Source organism: Apodemus sylvaticus, chromosome 5, assembly GCF_947179515.1.
Source record: "Apodemus sylvaticus chromosome 5, mApoSyl1.1, whole genome shotgun sequence".
NCBI lineage: Eukaryota > Metazoa > Chordata > Mammalia > Rodentia > Muridae > Apodemus > Apodemus sylvaticus.
Window position 1 is genome coordinate 94269430 of NC_067476.1, and position 14833 is coordinate 94284262.

At 38.4% G+C, this 14833-nt stretch overlaps 1 protein-coding gene across 1 annotated transcript; it reads right to left on the minus strand.

Moving 5' to 3' along the window:
* Positions 1–2383: 2383 nt before the first annotated feature.
* Positions 2384–3325, minus strand: LOC127684514 (olfactory receptor 4F3/4F16/4F29-like). The gene has a single exon (XM_052181428.1). It carries the CDS (start codon positions 3323–3325, stop codon positions 2384–2386), a length of 942 nt encoding a protein of 313 aa, XP_052037388.1.
* Positions 3326–14833: the final 11508 nt, after the last annotated feature.

The following is a 14833-nucleotide window of genomic DNA, read 5'->3' on the forward strand; positions in this document are numbered from 1 at the left end:
CCTGGATACCAAGTGCTGTGTCCCAGGCTGTTTGGATCCCAAAGCAGACACCTGAAGGCTCCTGCTGGGGCCTGCTGGACTCACCAGAGCACACTGACTCCTCCCAGCCGGCCTCCCAGATGCCCCTCTTGCCTCTTGCAGGACTTGGAGATGTGGTGTTGCAGCCCAGGCTGTTCTGGATTCCGACTTGGAGATGTGAAGGCTCCCACCAGAGGCCTCAGGACTGAAACCTAAGCTCTGTGCTGCTGGAGCAAGCTGTGCACTCCCATTCTGCTTGGTTCTATAGGTTTTCATATTGTGCCCTTGATGCTTGACCTCCTAAAATCCTTTACCACCCCTCTGCCACAGAATTCCCCAAGCTCTGCCTAAGATTTGGTTGTGGGTCTCTATATTGGTATCCATCAATAAAAAAATTAATTAATTAAAAATAATGGACAAAACAAGAAAAGAAGAAGAAATAAATAAAATAAGGGCCCAAATGGGGGACACTTGAATCCCATTGAGAAAGGGAAATATATTAGACTTCAGTAGATGATGGAGGGATGGGACTGAGTTTGGGAAGGGATGGGAATGGAAACAGGAGGGATCAGGTAGGGGGAGGATGGAGGAAGAGAGTACTGGGATAGACAGCTAGATTGGAATTTGGGATAGCATTTTGGGGGTGAGCTAGAAACCTAGGATCATGGAATTCTCAATAATCTATGAGGGTCACCCTATCTAAGACTCCTAGCAATGAGGGATATGGAGCCTGAATCAGTCATCACCAGTAATGAGGCAAGCCTTCCAATGCAGGGATTGGGACACCAACCCAGTCACAAAACCTTAGACCTACAATTAATCCTGCCTACAAGATGTGTAGGGGCAAAAGGTGGAGCTGAATTTGAGGGAAGGGTCAATGAATGGCTGGCCCAACTTGAGACCCATGCCTTGAGAGAAAACCCAACCCTGACACTATTAATGATATTCTGCTACACTTGCAGTCAAGAGTCTACCAAAACTATCATCAGAGAGGCTTCACCCAGTAATGGATACAGACACCCACAACAAAACATTAAGTGGAACTTGGAGAATCCTGTGGAAGAAAGGGAGGAAGTATTGAAGGAGAAAGAGGGATCAAGGATAACACGAGAAACCCTGCAGAATGAAATAACATGGGCCTATTGGGGATCTTAGAGACTGAACTGCCAACCAGAAAGCCTGCATGGGACTGAACTAGGCCCTTGGCATTTATGTAACAGTTGTCCAGATAGGACTTCATGTGGGACTGTAAAGTGTAAGCAAGGCCTGTCTCTAACTATAATGTCCGTCTTTGGATCCCTTTCCCCTTGTCTACCTTCAGTGGATGAAGATGCACCTAGTCTTACTGCAACTTGATATGCTAAGGTTGATTTCTGTCCACCAGAGGCCTCCCTTTTCTACAAAGAAATGGAAGAGTTGGCAGGGGGAGCAGTGGGTATGGATAGAGGAAAGGTCACTGCAATCTGGAAGTGAAGTGAATAAATTACATAATCAATAAAAAATACAAAAAAGAAATAAAATTTTAATGTATTTGAATATAATCATGCTAATCAGCAGAAAGATTGTGTTTTCTTAGTTCCTTGTTATTATTCCAAAATTGCCTTCAAAGCTTCTACAAAAGTTTGCATCCATTATACTCCTATGTATATTCTCTTTATGCAGTCTACCTTCTAAAACTAAAAAACTCCAAACATGTATTTTGTACAAACTACAAGAGACAGACAAATGGTTCAGTTCAGTAAGCCTTTATAAGTGCACCAAAATCCATCCAGAAATTGCTGAATGTAAGACAATTTATAGTTTAATAGGTTATCCAATCATAAGGTTACCTTAGTATCCCTAAACAAATATACATATTAGCAACATTAAATGCATTCAGTACGATTTATACTGATATATATACACATATATCACATATATGTGTGTAATATTATATGTATATGTGCTCATGTGTATGTATGTAAGAGTAATTAAGGAAATTAAGAACAACAAAAGGAATGAAAGAGGCTAGTGATAACTTAGAGTGGCGAGACAGAGAGTAGAAACTAATTGAATGCATAGTCATGTATGAAACTCTCAAATTAAAAAAATGAAAAATGAAAGAAAAAGTTTCCGTGTTCTAGAGGGCTCAATGCATCAGTTTCTTCAAATAAACATCATTCCTTGGGAATGTAGGTTGAAGATTATTATAATCTTTGCTTTATAAATACATGTAGTTCTCTGTTTTAAGAAGAGATTGTTCCTGCCAGCGAAGATGAAAAAATATATTTATATAATTTGTATGTGAAATATATATTATGCAAAGATTTTTCTGAGGTTGATGAACAATAAGCTTCTATAGTACTGAAGACAGTTCATAGTACATCTATTTAGGAAGTTTCCCGTAACTAACTAGCTGTCTGCATACTCTCTTCATTGCCACCTTCATTTCTTGATTTCTAAATGTGTAGATTACAGGATTCAGAAATGGGGTGATAACTGCATCAAATATAGCCAGAAACTTATCCAGGTGTGTGGAGGGAGTTGGCCAGGTATAGAAAAATATTAAAGGACCAAAGAATAAGAACACCACAGAGATGTGAGCAGAAAGAGTGGAAAAGGCTTTAGAGGAACCACTTGAAGAATGTTTTTGCACAGTGATTATGATGACAATATATGAAATGATCAGTATGAAGAAGGAACCCACAGAGATGAACCCACTGTTGGCTGTGACCATGAATTCCAGCTGGTAAGTGTCTATGCAGGCTAGTTTGATAAACCGAGGAAGGTCACAGTAGAAGCTGTCTAACACATTTGGTCCACAGAATGGCAAGTTTACTACAAAAGCCAGTTGAATAAGAGAATGCATAAGGCCAACCACCCAGGCAGCCACTAAAAACAAGATGCACATCCTGGGACTCATAATGGTCAGGTAATGGAGAGGCTTACATATGGCCACATATCTGTCAAAGGCCATGGCTATGAGCAGCACCATCTCCACACCACCAATGACATGGATGAAGAAGATTTGAGTAACACAACCTCTAAAGGAGATGACTTTGTGTTTTTTGAATAAGTCATAAATCATCTTTGGTGAAGTAACAGAAGAAACACCTAAGTCAATGAAAGAGAGGTTAGCCAAAAGAAAGTACATAGGAGAGTGTAAGTAAGGGTCAAATGTCACAGTAAATATGATGAGGCAGTTTCCCATCATGCTTGCCACATAAAACATGGAGGAAAATACAAAGAGCAATAGTTGAATACTCCAGGAGTTGGTGAGTCCCAGGAACACAAACTCTGACACCACAGACTGGTTCACTCCTTCCATTGGATGTTTTGGCAGTGCTACCTGAAGGAGGAAACAGGAGAAACTATAAATTATAATTATATTAATGTAATGACCTGAATATATATAAATGAATGCTAAGCATCACTGGGCATCAGAGGATCATAACTCCAGACTGTAGTGAAATATCACCTCACATTTTTGGTAAATAACAAGGGAAGGTAAAGAGGAAGCATTGAGGGAAGAAAGGAAATGAAAGGAGAGGAGGGGAAAGGAAGGGAGGGGAGAGGAAGGGAGGGGAGAGGAGGGAAGGGAAGGGAAGGGAAGGGAAGGGAAGGGAAGGAAAGGAAAGGAAAGGAAAGGAAAGGAAAGGAAAGGAAAGGAAAGGAAAGGAAAGGAAAGAAAGGAAAGGAAAGGAAAGAAAGGAAAGGAAAGGAAAGGAGGAAAATAAGTTTATTTTATTTTAATTTCAACAAATTTCAAAGGTAACAAATTTGGTTGGATTTTAAAGGAGAATACCCTTGTAAACTCTTGATGTAAATATAAATTAGCATTTTCAGGAAGCCAAATTTCTTGGGGATACTTCAAAAATGTAAAAATGGAGATTGGGTTGATAGTCCATTGAATTAAAACTAAAGATGAGTAAGGCTCTATGTTTGATCTTCAACATCAGAATTGATAAAGAGGTTGTAGATGTTTAAGTAGAGAGATAAAAGGTAGAGAGAAAAAGGAAAATAACCCAAAACAATAAGTACCAGGTGAGAGAGATGGCTTGATTAGTAACAGTATTTGCTGTGTGGTCATCAGAACCTATGTTTAGATCCCAACATCCAAATAAGAAGCTTATTGTGGCTGTATGTGTCTGTACCCACAGTGTTATATGAGAGGTGGAAATAGACGTATCACTTGAAATTGTGGGCTGCCAGACTAGATCAAGGCTCAATATAAGACCCTGTCTCAAAGGCATAAAGTTAGGAGCCAGGACATTGTCTTATGGCACCCAAAGAACATATAAATGTGATATTGCACACACACACACACACACACACACACAAACACACACACACACACACACATACAAAAAACCAAGAATAAAAGTAATTATTTAAATTTAAATCTTGAAATACCATGTGATATAACAAGTCTAATTTGAAAAATATATATCCAGAAGAAATTATTTTTGCAAATAAAGAATATATATATAAGCCGGGCGGTGGTGGCGCACGCCTGTAATCCCAGCACTCTGGGAGGCAGAGGCAGGCGGATTTCTGAGTTCGAGGCCAGCCTGGTCTACAGAGTGAGCTCCAGGACAGCCAGGGCTATACAGGGAAAACCTGTCTCAAAAAAACCAAATAAAAAAATATATATATATGAATTGTTAAATGATAGATTAGCAGATAATACACACACACACACACACTCAAACACAAAGATTATTTTCCCCCTTCAAAGAAAAGATAGCCTATTTTTCTTTTAACATGAGCAAGCATAGAAATCTTTGTGCTAAGTGAAATTAAGGAGACACAGAAAGTCAAATACTGAAATATCTAACTTAGATTGGACTCTAAAGATTCTACATTGATACAATCAGAGAGTATGACAGTTTACCATGAGCAAATGGGATAGGGTAAAAAGGTTAAATTGAAGATTTTTTTTTATCAAAGGGGAAAAATAATGCAATTAGTATGAGTAGTTTCTGGAAATTTATTTTACAATGTGGTCACTATGTTATTGGGTGGCCAATATGCTAATTAGCTTGACTTAATCATCATACAACATGCACACATATTTAGGTTTTTATATTTTATATATGCACATATATAAAACACCTCATTGTACACCATAAATGTATACAGCACCTTTTTGTTAACTGTCCTTCCTAAAAACTGGAGGAGAAACAGGTTCTTATTACGCTCATGTATTTTGCAATTGTGATCAAGGAGAGTCTGCTGCCAGTCATGTAGTAGTGTCACAATACTGTTGAATTAATATCCCTCTACTTTAAACCAGAACCAGTTCAGAGATGTTCCTCATAACATGGAAGATTAGCCAACAACAAAGACAGCAATTCATCCCAGTTCTTTACAATTTCATTTGAAGAGTAATGTATTATCAGTTCAATTACAAATAAAACTACTCACTGTTCTTCAACTATCCATGCTGATCTCTGTGGCAATGACTATAGACTTTATTCAGGCAAGTAGTCTCTTACTTTTGACCTCTCATTTCTGGAAAACGTTTAACTCCAAGGTTTATGAAATTTTTTATTACCATGAAATCTTAGTTTAAAATATAAATATTAATGTATTATCATTTAATTGAGTTAACTGGACCTGAGACTAATTCCCCAAACAGGAAGATTTATGGGTATTTGCATTCTGACAACCAGTCAGTTACCAGTTTACATCATTTCAAGATATTTCTTTTAACAGTTGACATCATGACAAAATCAAGTCTATAAACTTGAGTATCAGTCTTGAAGTATTTGGAATGATATAAATCATTCTGCCCTGAAATTATTCTAAATTGACCTGAATCTCCTGCAAGATATCACCATGCAGTAGTAACTATATGATTAAATCTCTTCAAAGTTGTTTATCTCATTATATTATAGGGCTTTCAATTCCAAAACTAATATTAATACCATACTTTAGCTACTGATAGTTTAATATTAGGCTAAATAATTAAATATCTGAGGCTTGATGTCATTTGTTTGTTGTTTGATTACTGAACAAACTAAACCATTGGTTTATATTTAACTTTAAGACTAAAACAAATATTTGAACACTCAATAAATAAGTATTCCAAATGTGGTTTTGCAATAAATGTTATCATTTTACTTTCTTTCACTTGTCCATAATAATGTTAAATATATGATATAAATTAATTTAAAAGTGAATGTCAGTTAGCAGAGAACACCAAAAACAAAGGTCTAAAATATATTAACTCCTACTTAATAATACATTTCAATATCCATGTTTGTTGTCTTATCAATACATTAAAATTCTAATATAAACTTAATGCATTTGTTCTCAAAGAACAGTTGAATTAAATTAATCTAATTATATCATAATTTTAAAAATAAAAAATTCTGTCTATTGAAATATTGGAAAAAGCTAAACAACTGACTGCCTTTGAGCTAGGACCACATATACTGTACATAGGGGAACATAAATAGAACTAGAAAAGGCCACAGAACTTTGTCATTTTGTGTGAAATTTATGCACCAATTGCTCTATGCTCAAAAGTAATAAAATGAGAATCTAATGTCCTGCTAAATGAAATGACAGCACTTTCCTCTTCCCTTTCCTCTGCCCCCAAACCCTTCATATACCTCTCCTTGATCGTTTTCAAATCAAATTCAAAGCCTATGTATACATTGATTATTGTTACAATTTTTCACTTATTTTGTTCACTTCACTTTCCTAACTGTTCTCCCACTTTGCTCTAGACTTCCTTGAGAACTTTAGAATATGACTTATGTCCATAGCAGTTCCACTCACATACTAGCATCTTAGAATAATCCAGTTAAGCATTGCTATGTTTATTTCCATCCATATATTTTACCTGAATGGAAACAACAGAATCTTGGCAGAGTCAGGTTTCCCTGTGCCCTCTCGCATAATACCACATGGAATCTCCCATTAGGAATATATGAAGCTAATTATATACACCTTGATAGGCCACTGACCAAGAGACACAGCAAACACAAGAGAGCTTTGAATGAGCTCATGCTTACAGGATTTTTCTTTCTCTAGAGATTTGTTTTGGTCAGTGTGGCCAAAGAACTCTGAAACTCAGATACTATGGAGACAGGGGGAAATAAGGGTCTCATTGGTCTCATTAAGCTACTTGCATACAATAAATTGAAAATTGCTCATTACAATTATTCCTTACTGCAGGGTTAATATTCTCTCAAAATTAACTATAAACAGTGGATTGGAAATATTCAGGTCAATAAGGTCACTCAATGGATAAAGGTACTCGCTGTCTATCAAGCACGAGGACCTGAGTTTGATTCCTAGAATCTACATGTGGAAGGAGAGAAATGATTCTGGAGAGTTGAAGCCTCACTTTGACACAAGCCATCCTCTATAAATAATTATTAATTGTAACAATGTTTGCCCTCATGACTTCATTGTTTTGTTCTGAATAAAGTTTTATTGTGTGTGTACTATATTTTCACTATCTATTCATCTGTTTACCTGTGGCTCATTCCATCTTCTAGCTATTGTGAATAGAACAGCAGTAAACATGAAAAATCTTTGTAGTAGAATATAGGATGTGGTCATTGGAATAATATCCCCCATATTCTTAAATGTTTGAATATTTGGTTCCCATTTGGTGGCATTGTTTGAGTAAGTTTCAACAGTGTACATGAACTGGTAGAAATGTTACTGGCGTGGGCTTTGAGGAGACAAAGTCTTTCACTCTTCCTAGTACACTTTCTGTTTTGTATTTACACTAAAGTGTGTAAGTTCTTAGAACCAGTCACCATGCACTCTGCTCTGCAACCATGGATGCTTATTTTTCTGTAACTATAACTCCAAATAAACACCTTCTTCTAGAAGTTGAGTTGATCATGGTGATCATCTAATATAAATGGAACAGTAACTAAAACACAATCCTTTGGATATATGGTCATAAGTGGTAAAGCTAGTATTATGGTGGTTTAGTTTTATTTTTTAATTTATTTTTAGATATTGCATACATTCTTTCCCTCCCCAAGTTCAACTCCTCCCCATTCCCCCAACCAACTTCATATCCATAGCCTATCTTTAAAAAACTGACCATAGTACAAGCAAAAAGCTTTAATAAGCACCATAAAAGCAAAATCAACAAAAACTCGGAGCCTGTTTTCTGTGGCCAACTATTTCAGAACAATAAGCGTTCTCTGAGGTCATATATTCAGTGTCACTCCACTGTGGGAAATTGATTTCCCTGTCCCAACAGCTATCAATTGCAAATAATTTCTTGGATATGGAAAATTTTGCCCACTGGCCCTTCTTTCTGATGGAATGTTTTCTGGTTTGAACTTGTTCAGATATTGTGCATGTTATTGTAGTTTCTGTGAGTTTGTGCTGTGTCTGAGAACAAGCTGTTTCCTTAGAGTTATCCACTAACCTATGACTCTTATCATCTTTCTATGTCGCCTTCCACTTAGATCTCTGTTTGAGAGGAGAGGTGTGAAACCTCATTTACGGCTGAGTGATCCAAAATCTCACTCTGTGCATGTTGTCCAGTTGTGGGTGTCTGTGTTAATCACATTCTACTTCAAAAAGAAGTTTCAGTGACAAGACTTGAATGGTGTACTGATCAACATATGAGTATAGCCATATGTTGTTAAGAGACATTTAGATAGTAGAATAATTGTAGCAGAATTTTCTTTTTTTTTCTTTTTGACATTCTTTTTTTTTAATGTTCTATATTCTTTGTTTACATTCCCAATGCTTTCCCCTTTTCAGGTTCCTCCCTCCTCATAAGTCCCATAAGCCGTCTTCCCTCCGCCATTCCCCAATCACCCCCCCCCCTCGCATTTCTCTGTCTTGGTAGTCCCCTGCAATGCTGGATCAAGCCTTTCCAGGACCAGGGACCTCTCCTTCCTTCTTCTTGGGAATCATTGGATATGTTAATTGTGTCTTGGGTATTCAGAACTTCTGGGTTAAATATCCACTTATCAGTGACTGCATTACATGTGTGTTCTTTTGTGATTGGGTTACCTCACTTAGGATGATATTTTCCAACTCTAACCATTTGCCAAAAAATTTCATGAACTCATTGTTTTTAATTGCTGATTAGTATTCCATTGTGTAAATATGCCACATTTTCCGTATCCATCCCTCCATTGAGGGAGGTCAGGTCTTGGGCAAAGGCAGAAGACTGGGTGGTCTGTGTCCCAAGTGATGTAAAACTTGAGATATCTCTGTACCTGGCGCTGCCTGTCCTGTCCATCTGGGAGCAAAGATGGTGGCAGGGAGCCCCGCCAAGTGCTGATTACTCTGCAGAGCAAACGTCCCATGACAGGCTGGCACACAGACGAACTGCAGAGCTGCCCAGGTCTTGGGCGCAGGCAGGAACCTGGCAGTCTGTCTCCCAAGTGATGTCAGGATATCCTGTCCATCTGGGAGTGAGGATGGCGGTGGGGAGACATAGTAGATTTTTCTATAGGGTCTATATTCTATATAGTCTAAGGTTCTTAACATAATTAACAGTGTCAGGTGTGGGTTCCATGGAATGGGTCTTAAATCCAATCAAATAGTGGTTTTTTTTGTTTTGCTTTGTTTTGTTTTGTTTTGTTTTACTCTATGACATTTGTGCTACTATTGCACCAATGGGTTTATCTTTCAGGTAAGTCACTAATATAACTGACAGGGTTTGTGGCTAGAAAAAATTGATTATTACTTTTCTCCTCCAGTAGTGTGCATAGTCCTTCCAGTGCTAGGAATTCTAGTCAGTATTTTCTTAGTTACCTCCACACTGATTTCCATAACTGCTGCATCTTGAACGCCAACAATAGTAAATAAGGATGCCACTTTCCTTAAATTCTCACCAAGAGATATTGTCATTTGATTTCTTTTTTTTTAATATTTTTATTTTCTATATTGTTTACATTCCAAATGATTTCCCCTTTCCCGGATCCCACTTCCCCATATGTCCCATAAACCTTCTTCTCTCGATCCATTCTCCAATCACCTCCCTCCTTTTTCTCTGTCCTTATATTCCCTTCCAATGCTAGATCAATACTTTCCAGGATCAGGACTCTATCCATACTTCTTCATGGGAGTCATTTGTTAAGCTATTTGTGCCTTGGGTATTCAGGGCTTCTGGGCTAATTAATATCCACTTATCAGAAATTGCATTCCATGTGTATTCTTTTGTGATTGGGTTACCTCACTTAGGATGATATTTTCCAGATCAAACCATTTGCCTAAAAATTTTGTGAATTCATTGTTTCTAATTGCTGAGTAGTATTCCATTGTGTAAATATACCACATTTTCTGTATCCATTCCTCCTTTGAGGGGCATCTGGGTTCATTTGAGCTTCTGGCTATTATAAATAAGGCTGCTATGAACATAATGGAGCATGTGTCTTTATTGCATGCCAGGGAATCCTTTGGGTATATGCCCAGGAGAGGTACAGCAGGGTCCTCCAGAAGTGTCATGTCCAGTTTTTTAAGGAACCGCCAGACTGATTTCCAAAGTGGTTGTACCATCTTACAGCCCCACCAGCAGTGGAGAAGTGTTCCTCTTTCTCCACATCCTCGCCAACACCTGCTGTCTCCTGAGTTTTTGACCTTAGCCATTCTGACTGGTGTAAGGTGAAATCTCAGGGTTGTTTTGATTTGCATTTCCCTAATGACTAATGATATTGAGCACTTCTTTTTTTTTCTTTTCTTTTTTTTATTCGATATAATTTATTTACATTTCAAATGATTTCCCCTTTTCTAGCCCCCCCCACTCCCCGAAAGTCCCATAAGCCCCCTTCTCTTCCCCTGTCCTCCCACCTACCCCTTCCCACTTCCCCGTTCTGGTTTTGCTGAATACTGTTTCACTGAGTCTTTCCAGAACCAGGGGCCACTCCTCCTTTCTTCTTGTACCTCATTTGATGTGTGGATTATGTTTTGGGTATTCCAGTTTTCTAAGTTAATATCCACTTATTAGTGAGTGCATACCATGATTCACCTTTTTTTTTATTATTCGATATAATTTATTTACATTTCAAATGATTTCCCCTTTTCTAGCCCCCCCACTCCCCGAAAGTCCCGCAAGCCCCCTTCTCTTCCCCTGTCCTCCCACCCACCTCTTCCCACTTCCCCGTTCTGGTTTTGCTGAATACTGTTTCACTGAGTCTTTCCAGAACCAGGGGCCACTCCTCCTTTCTTCTTGTACCTCATTTGATGTGTGGATTATGTTTTGGGTATTCCAGTTTTCTAGGTTAATATCCACTTATTAGTGAGTGCATACCATGATTCACCTTTTGAGTCTGGGTTACCTCACTTAGTATGATATTCTCTAGCTCCATCTATTTGCCTAAGAATTTCATGAATTCATTGTTTCTAATGGCTGAATAGTACTCCATTGTGTAGATATACCACATTTTTTGCATCTACTCTTCTGTTGAGGGATACCTGGGTTCTTTCCAGCATCTGGCAATTATAAATAGGGCTGCTATGAACATAGTAGAACATGTATCCTTATTACATGTTGGGGAGTCTTCTGGGTATATGCCCAGGAGTGGTATGGCAGGATCTTCTGGAACTGAGGTGCGCAGTTTTCGGAGGAAGCGCCAGACTGATTTCCAGAGTGGTTGCACCAATTTGCAACCCCACCAGCAGTGGAGGAGTGTTCCTCTTTCTCCACACCCTCTCCAACACCTGCTGTCTCCTGAATTTTTAATCTTAGCCATTCTGACTGGTGTAAGATGAAATCTTAGGGTTGTTTTGATTTGCATTTCCCTAATGACTAATGAAGTTGAACATTTTTTAAGATGCTTCTCCGCCATCCGAAGTTCTTCAGGTGTGAATTCTTTGTTTAACTCTGTACCCCATTTTTTAATAGGGTTGTTCGGTTTTCTGGAGTCTAACTTCTTGAGTTCTTTATATATATTGGATATTAGCCCTCTATCTGATGTAGGATTGGTGAAGATCTTTGCCCAATTTGTTGGTTGCTGATTTGTCCTCTTGATGGTGTCCTTTGCCTTACAGAAACTTTGTAATTTTATGAGGTCCCATTTGTCGATTCTTGCTCTTAGAGCATACGCTATTAGTGTTCTGTTCAGAAACTTTCTCCCTGTACCGATGTCCTCAAGGGTCTTCCCCAGTTTTTTTTCTATTAGCTTCAGAGTGTCTGGCTTTATGTGGAGGTCCTTGATCCATTTGGATTTGAGCTTAGTACAAGGAGACAAGGATGGATCAATTTGCATTCTTCTGCATGCTGACCTCCAGTTGAACCAGCACCATTTGTTGAAAAGGCTATCTTTTTTCCATTGGATGTTTTCAGCCGCTTTGTCGAGGATCAAGTGGCCATAGGTGTGTGGGTTCATTTCTGGATCTTCAATCCTGTTCCATTGATCCTCCTGCCTGTCACTGTACCAATACCGTGCAGTTTTTAACACTATTGCTCTGTAGTATTGCTTGAGGTCAGGGATACTGATTCCCCCAGATTTTCTTTTGTTGCTGAGAATAGTTTTAGATATCCTGGGTTTTTTGTTGTTCCAGATGAATTTGATAATTGCTCTTTCTAACTCTGTGAAGAATTGAGTTGGGATTTTGATGGGTATTGCATTGAATCTGTATAGTGCTTTAGGCAAAATGGCCATTTTAACTATATTGATTCTACCGATCCATGAGCATGGGAGGTTTTCCCATTTTTTGAGGTCTTCTTCCATTTCCTTCTTCAGAGTCTTGAAGTTCTTGTCATACAGATCTTTCACATGTTTGGTAAGAATCACCCCAAGATACTTTAATACTGTTTGTGGCTATTGTGAAGGGGGTCATTTCCCTAATTTCTTTCTCAGCCTGCTTATCCTTTGAGTATAGGAAGGCCACTGATTTGCTTGAGTTGATTTTATAACCTGCCACTTTGCTGAAGTTGTTTATCAGCTGTAGGAGCGCTCTAGTGGAGTTCTTTCGGTCACTTAGGTAGACTATCATGTCGTCTGCAAATAATGATAGTTTGACTTCTTCCTTTCCAATTTGTATCCCTTTGACCTCCTTATGTTGTCGAATTGCCCTAGCTAGTACCTCAAGTACAGTATTGAAAAGATAAGAAGAAAGGGGGCAGCCCTGTCTAGTCCCTGATTTTAGTGGGATTGCTTCAAGTTTCTCTCCATTTAGTTTGATGGTGGCTACCGGTTTGCTGTATATTGCTTTTACAAAGTTTAGGTATGTGCCTTGAATTCCTGTTCTCTCCAAGACTTTAAGCATGAAGGGATGCTGAATTTTGTCAAATGCTTTTTCAGCATCGAATGAAATGACCATGTGATTTTGTTCTTTGAGTTTGTTTATGTAGTGGATTGTATTGATGGATTTCCGTATATTGAGCCAACCCTGCATTCCCGGGATAAAGCCTACTTGATCATGGTGGATGATCGTTTTGATGTGTTCTTGGATTCGGTTGGCAAGAATTTTATTGAGTATTTTTGCATCGATGTTCATAAGGGAAATTGGTCTGAAGTTCTCTTTCTTTGTTGGATCTTTGTGTGGCTTTGGTATCAGTGTAATTGTGGCTTCGTAGAAGGAATTGGGTAGTGTTCCTTCTGTTTCTATTTTGTGGAATAGTTTGAAGAGTATTGGTGTTAACTCTTCTTTGAAGGTCTGGTAGAATTCTGCACTGAAGCCATCTGGTCCTGTGCTTTTTTTGGTTGGAAGACTTTCTATGACTCCTTCTATTTCTTTAGGCATTATGGGACTGTTTAGATGGTCTAGTTGGTCCTGATTTAATTTTGGTATTTGGTATCTGTCAAGGAAATTGTCCATTTCCTCCAGATTCTCCAGTTGTGTTGAGTACAGGCTCTTGTAGTAGGATCTGATGATTTTTTGGATTTCCTCAGTTTCCGTTGTTATATCTCCCTTTTCATTTCTAAGTTTGTTAATTTGGATACTTTCTCTGTGCCCTTTGGTCAGTCTGGCTAAGGGTTTATCTATCTTGTTGATTTTCTCAAAGAACCAGATATTGAGCACTTCTTAAGGTGCCTCTCAGCCATCTGAATTTCTTCAGGTGAAAATTCTTTGTTTAGATCTGTACCCCATTTTTTAATAGGGTTATTTGTTTCCCTGGGGTCTAACTTCTTAAGTTCTTTGTATATGTTGGATATAAGCCCTCTATCAGATGTAGGGTGGTGAATATCCTTTCCCAATTTGATGGTTGCCGTTTTGTCCTTTTAACAGTGTCCTTTGCCTTACAGAAACTTTATAATTTTATGAGGTCCCATTTCTCAATTTTTGATCTTAGAGCATAAGCCATTGGTGTTCTGTTCAGGAACTTTTCCCCTGTGTCCATGTCCGCAATGGTCTTCCCCAGTTTCTTTTCTATTAGTTTCAGTGTGTCTGGTTTTACATGGAGGTCCTTGATCCACTTGGAGTGAAGTTTAGTACATGGAGATAAGAATGGATCAATTCCCATTCTTCTGCATGCTGACCTCCAATTGAACCAGCACCATTTGTTGAAAAGGCTATCTTTTTTCCACTGAATGTTTTCGGCTCCTTTGTCGAAGATCAAGTGACCATAGGTGTGTGGATTCATTTCTGGATCTTCAATTCTATTCCATTGGTCCAATTGTCTGTCACTGTGCCAATACCATGCAGTTTTTTGTTTGTTTGTTTGTTTTTTATTCGATATATTTTTTATTTACATTTCAAATGATTTCCCCTTTTCTAGCCCCCCCCCCACTTCCCGAAAGTCCCGTTAGCCCAGTTCTCTCCCCCTGTTCTCCCACCCACCCCTTCTCACTTCCCCGTCTGGTTTTGCCAAATACTGCTTCACTGAGTTTTCCAGAACAAGGGGCCACTCCTCCTTTCTTCTTATACCTCATTTGATGTGTGGATTATG